At 47.1% G+C, this 22946-nt stretch overlaps 1 protein-coding gene across 1 annotated transcript in view; it reads right to left on the bottom strand.

The window, feature by feature from the left end:
- CDHR4 (cadherin related family member 4) overlaps positions 1 to 22946 on the bottom strand; it is a 35064-nt gene that overhangs the window by 9536 nt on the left and 2582 nt on the right. Inside the window, exons 2-15 of the mRNA XM_075831991.1 lie at positions 20364 to 20557; positions 13764 to 13926; positions 12966 to 13057; positions 10877 to 10969; positions 10493 to 10596; positions 10225 to 10355; positions 9962 to 10145; positions 8603 to 8753; positions 7623 to 7725; positions 7188 to 7400; positions 6867 to 7012; positions 5710 to 5854; positions 5206 to 5420; positions 4838 to 4977 (exon numbers count right to left, since the gene is read on the bottom strand). Coding sequence (XP_075688106.1) covers positions 4838 to 4977; positions 5206 to 5420; positions 5710 to 5854; positions 6867 to 7012; positions 7188 to 7400; positions 7623 to 7725; positions 8603 to 8753; positions 9962 to 10145; positions 10225 to 10355; positions 10493 to 10596; positions 10877 to 10969; positions 12966 to 13057; positions 13764 to 13926; positions 20364 to 20557 — 2074 coding nt within the window. The remainder of the gene's footprint in view (positions 1 to 4837; positions 4978 to 5205; positions 5421 to 5709; positions 5855 to 6866; positions 7013 to 7187; positions 7401 to 7622; positions 7726 to 8602; positions 8754 to 9961; positions 10146 to 10224; positions 10356 to 10492; positions 10597 to 10876; positions 10970 to 12965; positions 13058 to 13763; positions 13927 to 20363; positions 20558 to 22946) is intronic.

The raw sequence follows: 22946 nt of genomic DNA, 5'->3' as shown, positions 1-22946 counted from the left end.
TAATATATGACGTCACCGCTGTAATATATGACGTCACCGCTGTAATATATGACGTCACCGCTGTAATATATGACGTCACCGCTGTAATATAAGACGTCACCGCTGTAATATATGACGTCACCGCTGTAATATATGACGTCACCGCTGTAATATAAGACGTCACCGCTGTAATATATGACGTCACCGCTGTAATATATGACGTCACCGCTGTAATATATGACGTCACCGCTGTAATATATGACGTCACCGCTGTAATATATGACGTCACCGCTGTAATATATGACGTCACCGCTGTAATATAAGACGTCACCGCTGTAATATAAGACGTCACCGCTGTAATATATGATGTCACCGCTGTAATATATGACGTCACCGCTGTAATATATGACGTCACCGCTGTAATATAAGACGTCACCGCTGTAATATAAGACGTCACCGCTGTAATATATGACGTCACCGCTGTAATATATGACGTCACCGCTGTAATATATGACGTCACCGCTGTAATATATGACGTCACCGCTGTAATATATGACGTCACCGCTGTAATATAAGACGTCACCGCTGTAATATATGACGTCACCGCTGTAATATATGACGTCACCGCTGTAATATATGACGTCACCGCTGTAATATATGACGTCACCGCTGTAATATATGACGTCACCGCTGTAATATATGACGTCACTGCTGTAATATAAGACGTCACCGCTGTAATATAAGACGTCACCGCTGTAATATAAGACGTCACCGCTGTAATATAAGACGTCACCGCTGTAATATATGATGTCACCGCTGTAATATATGACGTCACCGCTGTAATATATGACGTCACCGCTGTAATATAAGACGTCACCGCTGTAATATAAGACGTCACCGCTGTAATATATGACGTCACCGCTGTAATATATGACGTCACCGCTGTAATATATGACGTCACCGCTGTAATATATGACGTCACCGCTGTAATATATGACGTCACCGCTGTAATATATGACGTCACCGCTGTAATATAAGACGTCACCGCTGTAATATATGACGTCACCGCTGTAATATATGACGTCACCGCTGTAATATATGACGTCACCGCTGTAATATATGACGTCACTGCTGTAATATATGACGTCACTGCTGTAATATAAGACGTCACTGCTGTAATATAAGACGTCACCGCTGTAATATAAGACGTCACCGCTGTAATATATGATGTCACCGCTGTAATATATGACGTCACCGCTGTAATATATGACGTCACTGCTGTAATATATGATGTCACCGCTGTAATATATGACGTCACCGCTGTAATATATGACGTCACCGCTGTAATATATGACGTCACCGCTGTAATATCTGATCTCACTGCTGTAATATATGACGTCACTGCTGTAATATATGACGTCACTGCTGTAATATATGTCACCGCTGTAATATGACGTCACCGCTGTAATATATGACGTCACCGCTGTAATATATGACGTCACTGCTGTAATATATGACGTCACCGCTGTAATATATGACGTCACTGCTGTAATATCTGATCTCACTGCTGTAATATATGACGTCACCGCTGTAATATATGACGTCACTGCTGTAATATATGACGTCACCGCTTGCTGTAATATATGACGTCACAGCTGTAATATAAGATGTCACCGCTGTAATATAAGATGTCACCGCTGTAATATCTGATCTCACTGCTGTAATATATGACGTCACTGCTGTAATATATGATGTCACCGCTGTAATATATGACGTCACCGCTGTAATATATGACGTCACCGCTGTAATATATGACGTCACCGCTGTAATATCTGATCTCACCGCTGTAATATATGACGTCACCGCTGTAATATATGACGTCACCGCTGTAATATATGACGTCACCGCTGTGATGTCACCGCTGTAATATCTGATCTCACTGCTGTAATATATGACGTCACCGCTGTAATATATGATGTCACTGCTGTAATATGACGTCACCGCTGTAATATCTGATGTCACCGCTGTAATATATGATGTCACTGCTGTAATATGACGTCACCGCTGTAATATATGACGTCACCGCTGTAATATATGATGTCACTGCTGTAATATGACGTCACCGCTGTAATATATGACGTCACCGCTGTAATATAAGATGTCACCGCTGTAATATCTGATCTCACTGCTGTAATATATGACGTCACCGCTGTGATATATGACGTCACCGCTGTAATATATGATGTCACTGCTGTAATATATGACGTCACTGCTGTAATATATGACGTCACTGCTGTAATATATGATGTCACCGCTGTAATATATGACGTCACCGCTGTAATATATGACGTCACTGCTGTAATATATGCCGTCACTGCTGTAATATATGACGTCACTGCTGTAATATATGTCACCGCTGTAATATCTGATGTCACCTCTGTAATATCTGATGTCACCGCTGTAATATCTGTAACCACTGTAATATATGACGTCACCGCTGTAATATATGACGTCACCGCTGTAATATAAGATGTCACCGCTGTAATATATGACGTCACCGCTGTAATATATTTATATGACGTCACCGCTGTAATATCTGATGTCACCGCTGTAATATCTGATGTCACCGCTGTAATATCTGTAACCACTGTAATATATGACGTCACTGCTGTATTATATGATGTCACCACTAATATATGACGTCACCGCTGTATTATATGATGTCACCACTGATATATGAGGTCACCGCTGTGATATGACATATGTGGGGACGGGTGATGTCACCGCTGTGATATATGACGTCACCGCTGTAATATATACCGTCACCGCTATAATATATGACGTCACCGCTGTAATATAAGATGTCACCGCTGTAATATAAGATGTCACCGCTGTAATATCTGATCTCACTGCTGTAATATATGACGTCACTGCTGTAATATATGATGTCACCGCTGTAATATATGACGTCACCGCTGTAATATGACGTCACCGCTGTAATATATTACGTCACCGCTGTAATATATGACGTCACCGCTGTAATATCTGATCTCACCGCTGTAATATATGACGTCACCGCTGTAATATATGACGTCACCGCTGTAATATATGACGTCACCGCTGTAATATATGACGTCACCGCTGTAATATATGACGTCACTGCTGTGATGTCACCGCTGTAATATCTGATCTCACTGCTGTAATATATGACGTCACCGCTGTAATATATGATGTCACTGCTGTAATATGACGTCACCGCTGTAATATCTGATGTCACCGCTGTAATATATGATGTCACTGCTGTAATATGACGTCACCGCTGTAATATATGACGTCACCGCTGTAATATATGACGTCACTGCTGTAATATGACGTCACCGCTGTAATATATGACGTCACCGCTGTAATATATGACGTCACCGCTGTAATATAAGATGTCACCGCTGTAATATCTGATCTCACTGCTGTAATATATGACGTCACCGCTGTGATATATGATGTCACTGCTGTAATATATGACGTCACTGCTGTAATATAAGATGTCACCGCTGTAATATAAGATGTCACCGCTGTAATATATGACGTCACTGCTGTAATATATGATGTCACCGCTGTAATATATGACGTCACCGCTGTAATATATGACGTCACCGCTGTAATATATGACGTCACTGCTGTAATATATGACGTCACTGCTGTAATATATGTCACCGCTGTAATATCTGATGTCACCTCTGTAATATCTGATGTCACCGCTGTAATATATGACGTCACCGCTGTAATATAAGATGTCACCGCTGTAATATCTGATCTCACTGCTGTAATATATGACGTCACCGCTGTGATATATGATGTCACTGCTGTAATATATGACGTCACTGCTGTAATATAAGATGTCACCGCTGTAATATATGACGTCACTGCTGTAATATATGATGTCACCGCTGTAATATATGACGTCACCGCTGTAATATATGACGTCACCGCTGTAATATATGACGTCACTGCTGTAATATATGACGTCACTGCTGTAATATATGTCACCGCTGTAATATCTGATGTCACCTCTGTAATATCTGATGTCACCGCTGTAATATATGACGTCACCGCTGTAATATATGACGTCACCGCTGTAATATAAGATGTCACCGCTGTAATATATGACGTCACCGCTGTAATATATTTATATGACGTCACCACTGTAATATCTGATGTCACCGCTGTAATATCTGATGTCACCGCTGTAATATCTGTAACCACTGTAATATATGACGTCACTGCTGTATTATATGATGTCACCACTAATATATGACGTCACCGCTGTATTATATGATGTCACCACTGATATATGAGGTCACCGCTGTGATATGACATATGTGGGGACGGGTGATGTCACCGCTGTGATATATGACGTCACCGCTGTAATATATACCGTCACCGCTATAATATATGACGTCACCGCTGTAATATAAGATGGCACCGCTGTAATATCGGATGTCACAGTTGTAATATCAGATGTCAACGCTGTAATATATGAGGTCACCGCTGTGATATGACATGTGGGGACGGGTGATGTCACCGCTGTGATATATGACATACGTGGAGACGGGTGATGTCACCGCTGTGATATATGACATACGTGGAGCCAAATGATGTCACCGCTGTGATATATGACATAGGTGGAGACGGGTGATGTCACCGCTGTGATATATGACATACGTGGAGCCTGGTGATGTCACCGCTGTGATATATGACATAGGTGGAGACGGGTGATGTCACCGCTGTGATATATGACATACGTGGAGCCGGGTGATGTCACCGCTGTGATATATGACATACGTGGACACAGAACACGCACCTCTTACACAATGCCCATGTCAGTAAAGCAATGGCAGACAGTAAGAGAACCCCAGTGATTGTCAGAACGACAATGAACCAGACGTCCGGCTGCCAGTATTCCAGGGTTTGATTGACGATCCGCGTTTGCTTCTCCGGGGTCTGGAATAAAGAGGATAAAACATGTGGACTTCAGGCCAATATCACTCTACACACGGGACCCTCCCCCACCGCCGTCATCATCGTCACCTCAGTGATAACCTGACGCCAATCCCTCTGTATGTCCATCAGACTTGTCAGGCCATTGTTGGGGTGCAGGATCTGAGCGCAGCGGCAGCCCATATATAATGGAAACATAAGAGGCTCTCCCCGCCCCCCGCGCCCTCTCACCGGGGTGGTTTTGGTTGTTGTCGGCTGCGTCGTGGTCCAGGGGATCACAGTTATGAACACGGTCGCTGTGGTGCTGAACTGCGGGGAGACCAAACTGTCCATCACCCGGATAAGCAGCTCGTAGTTCAGGGGATCCATCACCCCGTCCGGGTTAAATGAGAACGGGTTATGATTCACGGTCGCGCCATTCAGACGAAAACGTCCATTAACATTACCTGCCATACAGAGAGGTGATTACACAGCGCGAGCCCCGCCCCCAGCGCGAGCCCCGCCCCCAGCGCGAGCCCCGCCCCCAGCGCAGAACTTACACCTTAGACGTGACAGTAAAATTCCTTTAGTTCGGCATCAGTGGGACCTGACGGCGCTGGATTGTCCGATTTTCTGGATTACCGGATGCCAAATTAAAGGAAGGTAAGTGCGGAATGAAGATGACAGACGACTATAATGCGGCGCCGCGTGCCCCGCGCCTCCACATGGTTAGCGCCTCACGCTGAGATCTCTTACCTCCCACGATGTTGTAGGACAGCTGAGCCGTCACGTCTTTGTCACTGCAGGTTATCGTCTCCACGGGGGCAACGGTCGACAAGGTGGAGTATATTGTCGTGAAATAAAAGGGCGGCGAGCAGACTGGGGGGTTGTCGTTATAATCCTAGAAAACACAAGATGGACGCCACGGGCCGATAATAAACATGACGCGCACACGATATTATTCCCATCTCAGTTCTGTGGAATTCTGACCGGATAACGAGCGGCCGCGCCGCCATATCTAGAGATTATATCTTAAGAAATTGTGCAAATCAGTAAAAAACAACATTTCCGATACACGCCGCAGGGGGCGGGGCACAACCTCCAGATATTTCAACAGGGTTGAGACTCAGGGAGGACAATAAAACTGCTTGCTTCCTATAAATGCAGGGTCTGTCCTTTCCTCTCCGCAATGATGTCCCAGGCTGCAGTTATATGGACTTCTATTGTGGGAGAAGTTAGCTACTTCCTGTCTCACTGATGCCACCACGGAACTACACTTCCCAGCATTCCTTGTCACAAAAAGGGGAGGGGTCTCTTACAGTGATTGACAGCTGGCTGAGAAGGGGAGGAGCTTCTGAAGGACAAGAGCTAATATGGCCGACGATGACAAACATCAGACAGCTACTTCTTATAATACTTAATGTAACGCGTCCCAAAACCAGAGCCGCGCAGTAAAGGGCCGCGGCAGTCCCATGTAAGCGGAGCTTCGGCGTTATATATAGAACAGTTCTGCCACTTTCTAATAGATTTTGTGTTTCTATTCTTCATGTTTTTCAAGATCTCTGCTTTTTATCAGTGAATGGAAACACTCTGTTTACATCTAGTCCTGCTCACACAGCTGAGGGTTTGCTATAATTATATCCAGTCTAGAAAATCCTCTGTGGACTCCAGACTGATACATTCTCTATCCTTATAGTTTGTTACAATGTATCAGTGCAGGTAAAAAAAGATTTGTGCTGCCGCTGCGTCACCTCACAGAGGATTGTGTAGACCGGATACATTGTAACAAACCCTCAGCTACAGTGATTAGAGAAGTCTATGGGCCATTGTCATGGTGACCGTGCACACGCATCGTCTCGTACAAGTTCCCATCATTACAGTGGAGAAGTGGCGCGGTGCGGAGCGCGTCTTACCGTTACACTGACTGTGACGGTGCAGTACGTCGTCTTCTGATTGGCCGGATCCGGCATGTTGTCGTTGTTGAGGTCGACCACCATCATCTTCAGCGAGTAGCTGCTCGTGGTCTCGAAGTCCAGGGGTCCGAGCAGCTTAATCTCCCCTGTAATGGAGTGAAGAACAACTGAGCTCCACAGCCAATTGGTTTTATGTGGAGTCCCCCTCCCCCGGGTCAGTAAACTCCGCCCCCTGCGACTCATCATGTGACCCCTCTGCTGGTGCGCTGTCCCTTTAATGAGGGTTCCGGATAATTGTGGGGGGTTTGATGTGCGTTTTACCAGTTCTCGGGACCACGTAGAAGACGGGGGGATTCTGGCCGCCTTCAATGGAGAACTGGACGTTGTTGAAGGGGTAGTCGGCGTCGGTCGCGTTTATCTGTCCCACAACGGTCCCGAATGGTGCGTTCTCATTAACGGTGAAGGCGGTCGGTCCAACACATTGAGGGGCGAATTCATTGACAGCGGTGACCGTGATGAAGACCGGAATATTGGCTGCAAAGCAAAGACACGCGGTGACACGGAGAAGTCCACGCCGCCCCTCCCCCGACATTAGGCTGCGGCTCCGTTATAATGGCGGCTCTGAATTACATGTGACCCCTAAATATGTACTTTGGGGCGCTGCTGTAAAAACTGATAACAATAGATCCCTCTGGGAGTCAGACGGGAACATGACAAGATGGCGGCGGCTCTGGCGGATCGGCGCCTGGTACTCACTGGTCAGTTTCGGTGTCCCGCTGTCTGTCACCACGACCGTGGCGGAGTATTGGAAGTTGACGCTCGCCATCTCAGAGGAGTCGTAATTCAGCGTATTATTAATCTGGGGGGAGAAGGTGCAAATTATAGGGGAGAGCCCATCCCCCGCTCATCACCTGACGACAGAGGGGCCCCGGGCTCCACACACTGCCCCCCACACCGTGGATTCCTCCCCATGTGCCCCCATCCCCCACTCTGCTTTATTCTTCTATATTAAAGGACAATAACCCTCGTAGTCCGGACCTTATACCGGCGCTGGAGTATTATAAGAGGAGCGGCTGTCATCACTCACATGTAAACCCTCCAACCGTCCCGCCAAACCGCGCTCAAAGGGGGCGGGGCTTCTGCTAATGTGACAAATATGTAACAAAGTAATGACTATGCGGGAGGCGCCGGTCACTCATCCCATCGATGAACGCTACAGTGACCCTCCCCCAGCCTGAAATGGCTGATAACAGGGAGCAATAGAGTATTTCCCTGCACAGCACATGGAGAGGAGACTTTGGGTCAGGCCTCGTGTGCACGACCGCGGTTTCCATCCGTAATTACGGATAATCTGCGGACCCGTTACTTTCTATGGGTCACGGACACCTTTCCGTCTATTTACAGAGGTCTCCGTGCCGTAGAAAAGATCCGAAAATATAGAACATGTCGGATTCTCATCCGTAATTGCGGCACGAACTCGCCCATGTACGTCTATTGGCGCTCCCGCAATTGCGGACGGCTATGAATGTGCATTGTAGACGTCGCTCCGTATTTGCTGACAGTAATAACACGGAGGTGTGAACGAGGCCGGAGGGTTAATAATGAGGCCGGAGGGTTAATAATGAGGCCGGAGGGTTAATAATGAGGCCGGAGGGTTAATAATGAGGCCGGAGGGTTAATAATGAGGCCGGAGGGTTAATAACGAGGCCGGAGGGTTAATAATGAGGGCGACTCACCACGAGCCGGGAGCCCTGCATGCGGAACGAGAACATGGAGTTGGCGTTGGGGATGATGGAGAAGCTGAGCGCCGTGGCGTTATAATCCGGATCCGTGCAGGAGAAATCCACAAACATGTGACCAACGGCCGAGCTCTCCGGAACCTGATCCCTGAGAGGTAAGCGAAGAAATGATTGGGGGGTTCAGCCCACAACACCCCAAAAAATCATTAACACCCGAATATAAACATTCCTGTCTGAACAGCTGATATTTTATTATAAAGCACCGAACAACTTCTCCTGTCCTGTATACTGGGTGTAATTCTCAGTATCTGTATATATATACACTGCACAGTACCACTTCTCCTGTCCTGTATACTGGGTGTAATTCTCAGTATCTGTATTATTCTGTATATATGGACACTGCACAGTACCACTTCTCCTGTCCTGTATACTGGGTGTAATTCTCAGTATCTGTATATATATACACTGCACAGTACCACTTCTCCTGTCCTGTATACTGGGTGTAATTCTCAGTATCTGTATTATTCTGTATATATGGACACTGCACAGTACCACTTCTCCTGTCCTGTATACTGGGTGTAATTCTCAGTATCTGTATTATTCTATGTATATAGAGACACTGCACAGTACCACTTCTCCTGTCCTGTATACTGGGTGTAATTCTCAGTATCTGTATTATTCTGTATATACACTGCACAGTACCACTTCTCCTGTCCTGTATACTGGGTGTAATTCTCAGTACCTGTATTATTCTGTATATATACACACTGCACAGTACCACTTCTCCTGTCCTGTATACTGGGGGTAATTCTCAGTATCTGTATTATTCTGTATATATATACACTGCACAGTACCACTTCTCCTGTATACTGGGTGTAATTCTCAGTATCTGTATTATTCTGTATATATATACACTGCACAGTACCACTTCTCCTGTCCTGTATACTGGGTGTAATTCTCAGTATCTGTATTATTCTGTATATATACACACTGCACAGTACCACTTCTCCTGTCCTGTATACTGGGTGTAATTCTCAGTATCTGTATTATTCTGTATATATGGACACTGCACAGTACCACTTCTCCTGTCCTGTATACTGGGTGTAATTCTCAGTATCTGTATTATTCTGTATATATGGACACTGCACAGTACCACTTCTCCTGTCCTGTATACTGGGTGTAATTCTCAGTATCTGTATTATTCTGTATATATATACACTGCACAGTACCACTTCTCCTGTCCTGTATACTGGGTGTAATTCTCAGTATCTGTATTATTCTGTATATATGGACACTGCACAGTACCACTTCTCCCGTCCTGTACGCTGGGTGTAATATTTGCGGTCTTACACTCACACGATAATTGCCGGGCTGCACTGCGGGGCGATGTCGTTGACGTCCAGCACACTGACGGTTACGCTGACGGTCGCGCTGTTGCTTCTTTCGTAGCGGTCGTAGGCTCGGACCTGGAGAGTCGTGGTAACCAATGCCGGGATTGTGTCCAGGTCGAGGTTGTAGGTCGTTCTGATGGTTCCGGTCACTGTGAAGAGACCGCAGTGCGATTATTACCCGACCGTGCGGCGGTTCTACGGGCGGTCCTTAGGGTGCGGGGAGGATACCTGACTCGATGTAGTAGGACGTGCCGGGGTTAATCATCTCGTACAGGACGTCGCTGCCTCGCGCCTTCACCGCCGTCACCATCTGGTTGGCTCCGCCGTTCTCCATGATGGTGACCGATACAGACGAGCTCCTGAGAGACAGAACAGTGGCAGTTTTCAGCGTCACCTCTGGGGGGCGCCAGTACCTACTCCCTGATTACCCCGTTGGGCAGTGAGGTCTGGGGCTGGCGTGCCTCGTCCCTCAGCTTGGACCGCGCGTCACACTCACGTGAAGTTGATGGGGTTGTTGTAGACGGCGAGCACTTTAACGTTCAGCGTTCCGTTACACGTGTTTCCCAGACGGTCGGTCACCTTGATCTGCAGCTGGTAGGTCTGTGGAAAAATGAAGCCGCCAAGAAAACGCGGTTACGTAACAATGGCGCAAATGCCACAATTACATTTCATTTAACACTTTATAGCGATTGGAGCCATCTACGTAAAGGGGCGTGGCCAGGCTGCGACATAAGTCACTACGCCGGTCCTGCGCGGCTTGTACGCTTTACCCTCAGCGCAAAAGATAAAACAATGGCAAAAAGCGCGGTCACTATCGGAATGAAGGTGTCATTATAATCTACAGAGGGACAGCGCGTTATCAGGCGCGGGTTATACTCACCGCCGCCATATTGCTGAAGCCCAAGGTCGGAGCCATGACGTGTCCATTCTGCTGGATGGTGAACGGCGACAAACTGGGCTGCGTTATCTGAAACTGGCGGCAGAGGAGACGGTCACAAGTCACACACTCTAATATACAAGTGTCACAGGAAAGCCCAATAATCCGGCCCCCCGACCCCTCCGGACTGAGCAATCATTACTGATCAGAGGAGTCATCACCTGCTCCCCTCCCCCACACCTGACGTTCCCAAACACTCTGCTCTAATATTACATCTCCCAGAAAACAGTCAGCAAGCAGGACAGACATCCCGAAACAGCTTAGCTAAGCCTGGTGTAAAAACATCCCATCCCAGAATGCAAATCACCAGGACAAATACTGCGAACACTGAAGAAGAAAGGAATGCTGGGAGATTTCAGCTCTGAAGACTGCAGAATAGTGAGTGCAGCTCTGGAGTATAATACAGGATGTAACTCAGGATCAGTACAGGATAAGTAATGTAATGTATGTACACAGTGACTCCACCAGCAGAATAGTGAGTGCAGCTCTGGAGTATAATACAGGATGTAACTCAGGATCAGTACAGGATAAGTAATGTAATGTATGTACACAGTGACTCCACCAGCAGAATAGTGAGTGCAGCTCTGGAGTATAATACAGGATATAACTCAGGATCAGTACAGGATAAGTAATGTAATGTATGTACACAGTGACTCCACCAGCAGAATAGTGAGTGCAGCTCTGGAGTATAATACAGGATATAACTCAGGATCAGTACAGGATAAGTAATGTATGTACACAGTGACTCCACCAGCAGAATAGTGAGTGCAGCTCTGGAGTATAATACAGGATGTAACTCAGGATCAGTACAGGATAAGTAATGTAATGTATGTATACAGTGACTCCACCAGCAGAATAGTGAGTGCAGCTCTGGAGTATAATACAGGATGTAACTAAGGATCAGTACAGGATAAGTAATGTAATGTATGTACACAGTGACTCCACCAGCAGAATAGTGAGTGCAGCTCTGGAGTATAATACAGGATATAACTAAGGATCAGTACAGGATAAGTAATGTAATGTATGTACACAGTGACTCCACCAGCAGAATAGTGAGTGCAGCTCTGGAGTATAATACAGGATGTAACTAAGGATCAGTACAGGATAAGTAATGTAATGTATGTACACAGTGACTCCACCAGCAGAATAGTGAGTGCAGCTCTGGAGTATAATACAGGATATAACTAAGGATCAGTACAGGATAAGTAATGTAATGTATGTACACAGTGACTCCACCAGCAGAATAGTGAGTGCAGCTCTGGAGTATAATACAGGATGTAACTAAGGATCAGTACAGGATAAGTAATGTAATGTATGTACACAGTGACTCCACCAGCAGAATAGTGAGTGCAGCTCTGGAGTATAATACAGGATATAACTAAGGATCAGTACAGGATAAGTAATGTAATGTATGTACACAGTGACTCCACCAGCAGAATAGTGAGTGCAGCTCTGGAGTATAATACAGGATGTAACTCAGGATCAGTACAGGATAAGTAATGTAATGCATGTACACAGTGACTCCACCAGCAGAATAGTGAGTGCAGCTCTGGAGTATAATACAGGATGTAACTCAGGATCAGTACAGGATAAGTAATGTAATGTATGTACACAGTGACTCCACCAGCAGAATAGTGAGTGCAGCTCTGGAGTATAATACAGGATGTAACTCAGGATCAGTACAGGATAAGTAATGTAATGTATGTACACAGTGACTCCACCAGCAGAATAGTGAGTGCAGCTCTGGGGTATAATACAGGATAAGTAATGTAATACACTATAACGTGGTGTTCAGAAGTGACAGGGGATTTTCTTTCTGTTTTGCATACATAGATCTGATACATTGTGACGCTGCCACCAGTTATGGAGTTTGGATAAAGCCATTTTGGTACCAACCCCTCACCCCTAGATTTTGCCCCAAGACTCAAGCTTCATCCCCGTCTTCTCTCTGGATAATGGGACATTACAGCAGCGAGGGCTTAACAAGGTAGATACTTGCGTCAGGCGCTGCTCTCCTGGGGAGGCCACTTACCGTGACTGGAAGGTTTTTCGGCTGCCGTAACACTACGATGTATATGGTGCTGGAACCGGGAACGCTGGAATACACCTGCACTGTGTCTCCAACTGCGGGGAGAGAGCAGCACCCCATCAATCTGTGTGCATTGCCATCACATGACCCCGGGACCGCATGCTACATTAAGGATCTCTGCTTGCTGTCAGTTAAGAAACATTTCTTTGTTTACATCCAGAGGCTGAAAAAAAGTCCTGCTCACACAGTGAGGGTTTGTTACAATTTATCATTACAAGTCAGAGCCATCAGCTTGGTGCCCAGGAGAAAAGACAGTGCTTTGTGCTGCTGCTGGGTTTACCTCACAGAGGATGGTCTACACTGACACATTGTAACAAACCTTCAGCTGTCAGAAGTACTAGTCTCGGGATGTAAATACGAATGTTTCCATTCACTGACAGCAAACAGATCACAATAATCGTGAGAAAGAAAAAACAACGGGGCAAAGTTAACAACGTTCCTAGGCCAGATTTCAATCAGCTGACAATGCGTCCACTTTATAGAGCGCTGTGTGCCGCATCTTACTCCAGCGTGACTACTAAGAATGGCGCAGTCTCATACGTCTCCGCAGCCACAGATTAACCCTGTAATGAGGGGTCCTGCTCCATATTTATTGTATCCCCCAAACACCAAATTCTAACAATCCTGTGAAATCTAATCCATGGATGAGAGGAGTGACCTGTGAATGATGGGAGTAGTAGGCCAGCACATATAACAGCCTCAGTACCCCCATCATGGTCTCTGTGCTCGTTCTCTTCTCACCTTGGCTGGAAAACTGCGGCTCACACTGCGGTTCTGGGACATCATCGAGTATCCTGACAAAGAGCTGACCGACGGCGGTTTCGTTGCCGCACTGCGCCGTGATCTCCAGGATAAACTCGTTCACCACATCTGCGTTCAAAGCCGCCGAGCTGCCGAGCGTGATCTGACAACGACAAAGTAGAAGTAAATGGGGGAGGAATCCTCCAGCTCGCCGATCCTGCGTCCAAGCCCGGACAGCGCACGGACCCTCGTGGCGGCGACACGATGAAGATCAAAGCAGAAAAAGAGAAGCTTGATCCAGCGCTGGGAATATAAGGAAATAATAGTCCAAATATAATAACAGTCCATATACACGGGGCGGATTCGTCAGATGGCCGGTCTACGCGTTTCGCACAAATCACGTGTCCTCACTCACGGCGTGTTGCATTTACTACAAGATACGGCCGCATTTATATCCAGTGAGTTCACCAGAAAGAAACCGCCATGTCATCCACGTCCAATGGCTGGATCCCAATTGAAGGGTCAGAGGTTACTCATGTGTGAACACGGCCGAACGAATAAACCGCAGTCTCACCATACAGGTGACGTGAACTCCAGCCTAACGGAGGGGGTAACCTGCTGGACAGGGGGGCTTTCTGGATCTACCGTCTCAGAACCAGGGTCCCGCGGGCTCAGATTTGAGGAGATGTCCCGTACACGTCCCCTACGGTCGTCCTTTGTACCTTTGGCTTTCTTTCTCTGACCACGCGATTCGCTCCCCTGCTCCTGTAACTTACATCATGGAATATAGAAGACCACCGGCCACCCAGCCGAGTCTTGGCTCGTAAACCCCTTTTACCGGACGTCCCACTATCTGGGCTCCTGTTTTCTGGTTAATCCTCCGATTATTGAATATTCTACCAGATTGTTTCCCCTTTATGAGATTGAACCTACCAAGGATTTCACCCCCCCCCCCCCCATTATAGGGGTCACATTGTGGGCATGTTCTCATTTTGATTCACCCTAACCCTTAGAACGACGGTGGTCTCCCATATTGTTGTGTGTTATATGGATTACATAGAATATCTTTAATAAATATTCGTGCCACCAATATGGGGAACCTGACGCACAGTACGGTCACTCTTTGGATTTGGGCTCACAAGTCCGGTGGAGCTTTTGTTCTTCGGTCATTTTTGAAGTTTCTATTCGTCGTGTCAGATTGTGGCCCCCACATGAGGAAGAATGTCACATTAATATGGGGGTATATTATACATATGTGTTCCCTGTTTTATCACGATCCAACTCAAGCTTCAAAATGATGGTGGTCCCGTTTATCTGTAGGACTCTATATACACTATTTATTTTTTATGAACACTAGTGACACTAATATGGGGGACCGGGACACATTAGTATTGCTACTTTTGGATTGGGATCTCGTGTCCTGGATTGTTGAACATGTCACATACCAGATTGTTGCCCCCACATGAGACGGAATCGTTGAGAAGCCCCTCTGCCCGTTATTAAAGGGTTACATCATGTGGATTTATAATCTATATTTTACTTATTTATTTTTTCTTTGATTCAGTTTATCCCTTAGTCCCTGTTCACACTGTTAGTCCCTGTTCACGCTGTTAGTCCCTGTTCACACTGTTAGTCCCTGTTCACGCTGTTAGTCCCTGTTCACACTGTTAGTCCCTGTTCACGCTGTTAGTCCCTGTTCACGCTGTTAGTCCCTGTTCACGCTGTTAGTCCCTGTTCACGCTGTTAGTCCCTGTTCACGCTGTTAGTCCCTGTTCACGCTGTTAGTCCCTGTTCACACTGAGTTTCTGCAGACAGAAAATTCTGCTCGGAAAAATCAGCTCCGGTTTTTTTGAAGTGGTTTTGCACCACACGCGTTTTTTGCTGCAGTTTTTTTCCCCCTATTTCTTCAAGAGAGAAAGTGAAATTCCACGTGCGTTTATTGCTGGAAAAATCGGCAAAAATTGCGGCAAAAAAACACGTAAAAAACCTGTTTGTTTCCGTCTCCCATTGATTTCATTGGAGTGTTTGAGGCGGAATACGCCACAAGACAGGGCGGAGCTTCTTTTTCCCGCAAGCGTGTTTTTTTGCTCGTGGTAAAAAAACGTCTCCACCTTCCATTGAAGTCAATTTCGGCTGTTTTTTACCGCAGTTTCCTCGGCAAAAATCTCCATGTGAACCGGGCCTTAGAATGATAGTGGTCCCCCATTTTGTTGTGTGATAATATTTTTAGTAAAACTAGAGCCATTAATGTGGGGGAACTTGACTTATTACCAACAGCTAATTCTAGTGTCGACTGTAACTTATTGGTTCTGAATCGCCGGTCTTCTCATCATGTGACTGGTCGAGGTGCGCAATTCTAGTGGGATCCGTATCCGGCGGAAATACAACGGAGACCCTTCCCCTTTTTCTTGACCCCGTTTTTAATCATTTCTCTGTATTTGTGTCCGTCCGATCGGCTCAATGTAAAACGTCTGAAAATACGGAGGAGATCAAGGAAAAACCGCTCCTGATTTTCTGCGCGTTTTTTCATCATACTCGCGTTTTTTACGGCTGTTTTTCTATAGAGTCAATGAAAAACGGCTCCAAAAACGGCTCAAGTGACTCGCACTTCTTTTTCGTGGGCGTTTTTTACGCGGCCGTTTTGAGAAATGCCCTGTCGGAACAGAACGCCGTTTTTCCCATTGAAATGAATGGACAGGTGTTTGGAGGCGTTCGGCTTCCGTGTGAACAAGGCCTAAGTGTGGAGTTCACGTCCGACCAATAGCCGTATACACGTCACCCGTACAGCGCCACATAAACACCGGTGTATACGCAGGTCTCACACAGCGGGCACTGGATATAAATGCGGCCGTATCTTGTAGTAAATGCAACACGCCGTGAGGACACGTGATTTGTGCGAAACGCGTAGACCGGCCATCTGACGCATCCGCCCCGTGTATATGGACTGTTTATTATATTTGGACTATTATTTCCTTATAATCCCAGCGCTGGATCAAGCTTCTCTTTTTCTGCAACGACAAAGTATACAATGGACACTGCACAGTACCACTCCTCCTGTATATATGGACACTGCACAGTACCACTCCTCCTGTATATATGGACAGTGCACAGTACCACTCCCCCTGTATATATGGACACTGCACAGTACCACTCCTCCTGTATATATGGACACTGCACAGTACCACTCCTCCTGTATATATGGACAGTGCACAGTACCACTCCTCCTGTATATATGGACAGTGCACAGTACCACTCCTCCTGTATATATGGACAGTGCACAGTACCACTCCCCCTGTATATATGGACACTGCACAGTACCACTCCTCCTGTATATATGGACACTGCACAGTACCACTCCTCCTGTATATATGGACAGTGCACAGTACCACTCCCCCTGTATATATGGACACTGCACAGTACCACTCCTCCTGTATATATGGACACTGCACAGTACCACTCCTCCTGTATATATGGACACTGCACAGTACCACTCCTCCTGTATATATGGACAGTGCACAGTACCACTCCCCCTGTATATATGGACACTGCACAGTACCACTCCTCCTGTATATATGGACACTGCACAGTACCACTCCTCCTGTATATATGGACACTGCACAGTACCACTCCTCCTGTATATATGGACAGTGCACAGTACCACTCCTCCTGTATATATGGACAGTGCACAGTACCACTCCTCCTGTATATATGGACAGTGCACAGTACCACTCCTCCTGTATATATGGACACTGCACAGTACCACTCCTCCTGTATATATGGACAGTGCACAGTACCACTCCTCCTGTATATATGGACAGTGCACAGTACCACTCCTCCTGTATATATGGACAGTGCACAGTACCACTCCCCCTGTATATATGGACACTGCACAGTACCACTCCTCCTGTATATATGGACACTGCACAGTACCACTCCTCCTGTATATATGGACAGTGCACAGTACCACTCCCCCTGTATATATGGACACTGCACAGTACCACTCCTCCTGTATATATGGACACTGCACAGTACCACTCCTCCTGTATATATGGACACTGCACAGTACCACTCCTCCTGTATATATGGACAGTGCACAGTACCACTCCCCCTGTATATATGGACACTGCACAGTACCACTCCTCCTGTATATATGGACACTGCACAGTACCACTCCTCCTGTATATATGGACACTGCACAGTACCACTCCTCCTGTATATATGGACAGTGCACAGTACCACTCCTCCTGTATATATGGACAGTGCACAGTACCACTCCTCCTGTATATATGGACAGTGCACAGTACCACTCCTCCTGTATATATGGACACTGCACAGTACCACTCCTCCTGTATATATGGACACTGCACAGTACCACTCCTCCTGTATATATGGACACTGCACAGTACCACTCCTCCTGTATATATGGACACTGCACAGTACCACTCCTGTATATATGGACAGTGCACAGTACCACTTCTCCTGTATATATATACACTGCACAGTACCACTCCTCCTGTATATATGGACAGTGCACAGTACCACTTCTCCTGTATATATATACACTGCACAGTACCACTCCTCCTGTATATATGGACAGTGCACAGTACCACTCCTCCTGTATATATGGACAGTGCTCGGTACCACTCCTCCTGTATATATGGACAGTGCTCGGTACCACTCCTCCTGTATATATGGACAGTGCACGGTACCACTCCTCCTGTATATATGGACAGTGCACAGTACCACTCCTCCTGTATATATGGACAGTGCACAGTACCACTCCTCCTGTATATATGGACAGTGCACAGTACCACTCCTCCTGTATATATGGACAGTGCTCGGTACCACTCCTCCTGTATATATGGACAGTGCACAGTACCACTCCTCCTGTATATATGGACAGTGCACGGTGCCACTCCCCCTGTATATATGGACAGTGCACAGTACCACTCCTCCTGTATATATGGACAGTGCACAGTACCACTCCTCCTGTATATATGGACAGTGCACAGTACCACTCCTCCTGTATATATGGACAGTGCTCGGTACCACTCCTCCTGTATATATGGACAGTGCACAGTACCACTCCTCCTGTATATATGGACAGTGCACGGTACCACTCCTCCTGTATATATGGACAGTGCACAGTACCACTCCTCCTGTATATATGGACAGTGCACAGTACCACTCCTCCTGTATATATGGACAGTGCACAGTACCACTCCTCCTGTATATATGGACAGTGCTCGGTACCACTCCTCCTGTATATATGGACAGTGCACAGTACCACTCCTCCTGTATATATGGACAGTGCACAGTACCACTCCTCCTGTATATATGGACAGTGCTCGGTACCACTCCTCCTGTATATATGGACAGTGCACGGTACCACTCCTCCTGTATATATGGACAGTGCACAGTACCACTCCTCCTGTATATATGGACAGTGCACAGTACCACTCCTCCTGTATATATGGACAGTGCACAGTACCACTCCTCCTGTATATATGGACAGTGCTCGGTACCACTCCTCCTGTATATATGGACAGTGCACAGTACCACTCCTCCTGTATATATGGACAGTGCACGGTGCCACTCCCCCTGTATATATGGACAGTGCACAGTACCACTCCTCCTGTATATATGGACAGTGCACAGTACCACTCCTCCTGTATATATGGACAGTGCACAGTACCACTCCTCCTGTATATATGGACAGTGCTCGGTACCACTCCTCCTGTATATATGGACAGTGCACAGTACCACTCCTCCTGTATATATGGACAGTGCACGGTACCACTCCTCCTGTATATATGGACAGTGCACAGTACCACTCCTCCTGTATATATGGACAGTGCACAGTACCACTCCTCCTGTATATATGGACAGTGCACAGTACCACTCCTCCTGTATATATGGACAGTGCTCGGTACCACTCCTCCTGTATATATGGACAGTGCACAGTACCACTCCTCCTGTATATATGGACAGTGCACAGTACCACTCCTCCTGTATATATGGACAGTGCTCGGTACCACTCCTCCTGTATATATGGACAGTGCACGGTACCACTCCTCCTGTATATATGGACAGTGCACAGTACCACTCCTCCTGTATATATGGACAGTGCACAGTACCACTCCTCCTGTATATATGGACAGTGCACAGTACCACTCCTCCTGTATATATGGACAGTGCTCGGTACCACTCCTCCTGTATATATGGACAGTGCACAGTACCACTCCTCCTGTATATATGGACAGTGCACGGTGCCACTCCCCCTGTATATATGGACAGTGCACAGTACCACTCCTCCTGTATATATGGACAGTGCACAGTACCACTCCTCCTGTATATATGGACAGTGCACAGTACCACTCCTCCTGTATATATGGACAGTGCACGGTGCCACTCCCCCTGTATATATGGACAGTGCACAGTACCACTCCTCCTGTATATATGGACAGTGCACAGTACCACTCCTCCTGTATATATGGACAGTGCACAGTACCACTCCTCCTGTATATATGGACAGTGCACAGTACCACTCCTCCTGTATATATGGACAGTGCACAGTACCACTTCTTGCTCTGGACGCACCTCTAAGGCGTACTCATCAGTTCCGGCTTTGGTCTGCGTCGGGGTGTTGAAGTAAGGGGCGGAGGGGGTGACTCGGGTGATGGTGACGGTCGGGTTGCTGCTGGTGCAGTTGACCACAGTGAAGCGGTGGACGGAGGCGCCGGGAGACGAGCTCTCGGGCAGCAGAACTGTCGCGGGGAGATCCAGGAATTCGGCTGTAAGAGAAGCAGAACAATCAGTCGCCTCCGGCCTGAAATCCTCAGAAGTCATTAATTGTCCCTGAAACATTTTTTTTAAATAAAGACCATGTCATTTGAAGCTTTTATTTTCACTGGAGCCTGCAGTGTAAAGTATGGAGGACTCCCTCTGCTTGCCCCGCCTCCCCCATGTTATATTATGTCTGTTTGTGGTTAGATACAGAGGAGACTACATAAAAAATAGTCCCGATTACACAATGTGGAGAAATGTGCGCGGCTTCCGGGGTCGGCTTAATTTTCTGGGTGACGGTGACCTCCGCCATGTACGTAGAGTGTAAGCTCCTCTTTATTGTTCTCTGGTATCAGCACTTGTCTATAGGAAGTGCTGAGGAGGAGGAACCGCAGGGCCAGGGGCCGGGACAGACGGGAAAGCCCCTTCATCCTGTGCTGCTCCCCAAACTTCCACTTCTTGGGGTTCAGTAACTGATATCACACGGAGTGAATGACCGTAGCACAGTACCACTTCCCATGTACTATAGCCTCCAGTATGTGACCGCAGCACAGTACCACTTCCCATGTACTATAGCCTCCAGCATGTGACCGCAGCACAGTACCACTTCCCATGTACTATAGCCTCCAGCATGTGACCGCAGCACAGTACCACTTCCCATGTACTATAGCCTCCAGCATGTGACCGCAGTACAGTACCACTTCCCATGTACTATAGCCCCCAGTATGTGACCGTAGCACAGTACCACTTCCCATGTACTATAGCCCCCAGTATGTGACCGTAGCACAGTACCACTTCCCATGTACTATAGCCTCCAGTATGTGACCGTAGCACAGTACCACTTCCCATGTACTATAGCCTCCAGTATGTGACCGCAGCACAGTACCACTTCCCATGTACTATAGCCCCCAGTATGTGACCGTAGCACAGTACCACTTCCAATGTACTATAGCCCCCAGTATATGACTGCAGCACAGTACCACTTCCCATGTACTATAGCCTCCAGTATGTGACCGTAGCACAGTACCACTTCCCATGTACTATAGCCCCCAGTATATGACTGCAGCACAGTACCACTTCCCATGTACTATAGCCTCCAGTATGTGACCGTAGCACAGTACCACTTCCCATGTACTATAGCCTCCAGTATGTGACCGTAGCACAGTACCACTTCCCATGTACTATAGCCTCCAGTATGTGACCGTAGCACAGTACCACTTCCCATGTACTATAGCCCCCAGTATGTGACCGCAGCACAGTACCACTTCCCATGTACTATAGCCTCCAGTATGGGACCGCAGCACAGTACCACTTCCCATGTACTATAGCCCCCAGTATGTGACCGTAGCACAGTACCACTTCCCATGTACTATAGCCTCCAGTATGTGACCGCAGCACAGTACCACTTCCCATGTACTATAGCCCCCAGTATGTGACCGTAGCACAGTACCACTTCCCATGTACTATAGCCCCCAGTATGTGACCGTAGCACAGTACCACTTCCCATGTACTATAGCCTCCAGTATGTGACCGCAGCACAGTACCACTTCCCATGTACTATAGCCTCCAGTATGTGACCGCAGCACAGTACCACTTCCCATGTACTATAGCCTCCAGTATGTGACCGTAGCACAGTACCACTTCCCATGTACTATAGCCTCCAGTATGTGACCGCAGCACAGTACCACTTCCCATGTACTATAGCCTCCAGTATGTGACCGCAGCACAGTACCACTTCCCATGAACTATAGCCTCCAGCATGTGACCGCAGCACAGTACCACTTCCCATGTACTATAGCCTCCAGTATGTGACCGCAGCACAGTACCACTTCCCATGTACTATAGCCTCCAGTATGTGACCGTAGCACAGTACCACTTCCCATGTACTATAGCCTCCAGTATGTGACCGCAGCACAGTACCACTTCCCATGTACTATAGCCTCCAGTATGTGACCGCAGCACAGTACCACTTCCCATGTACTATAGCCTCCAGCATGTGACCGCAGCACAGTACCACTTCCCATGTACTATAGCCTCCAGTATGTGACCGTAGCACAGTACCACTTCCCATGTACTATAGCCCCCCGTATGTGACCGCAGCACAGTACCACTTCCCATGTACTATAGCCTCCAGTATGTGACCGTAGCACAGTACCACTTCCCATGTACTATAGCCCCCAGTATGTGACCACAGCACAGTACCACTTCCCATGTACTATAGCCTCCAGCGTGTGACCGCAGCACAGTACCACTTCCCATGTACTATAGCCCCCAGTATGTGACCGCAGCACAGTACCACTTCCCATGTACTATAGCCCCCAGTATGTGACCGCAGCCACAGTACCACTTCCCATGTACTATAGCCTCCAGTATGTGGCCGCAGCACAGTACCCACTT

Source organism: Rhinoderma darwinii, chromosome 7, assembly GCF_050947455.1.
Source record: "Rhinoderma darwinii isolate aRhiDar2 chromosome 7, aRhiDar2.hap1, whole genome shotgun sequence".
Lineage (NCBI taxonomy): Eukaryota > Metazoa > Chordata > Amphibia > Anura > Rhinodermatidae > Rhinoderma > Rhinoderma darwinii.
The sequence above is the reverse complement of the archived record's forward strand: the minus strand, read 5'-3'. Positions and strand labels throughout refer to the sequence as shown.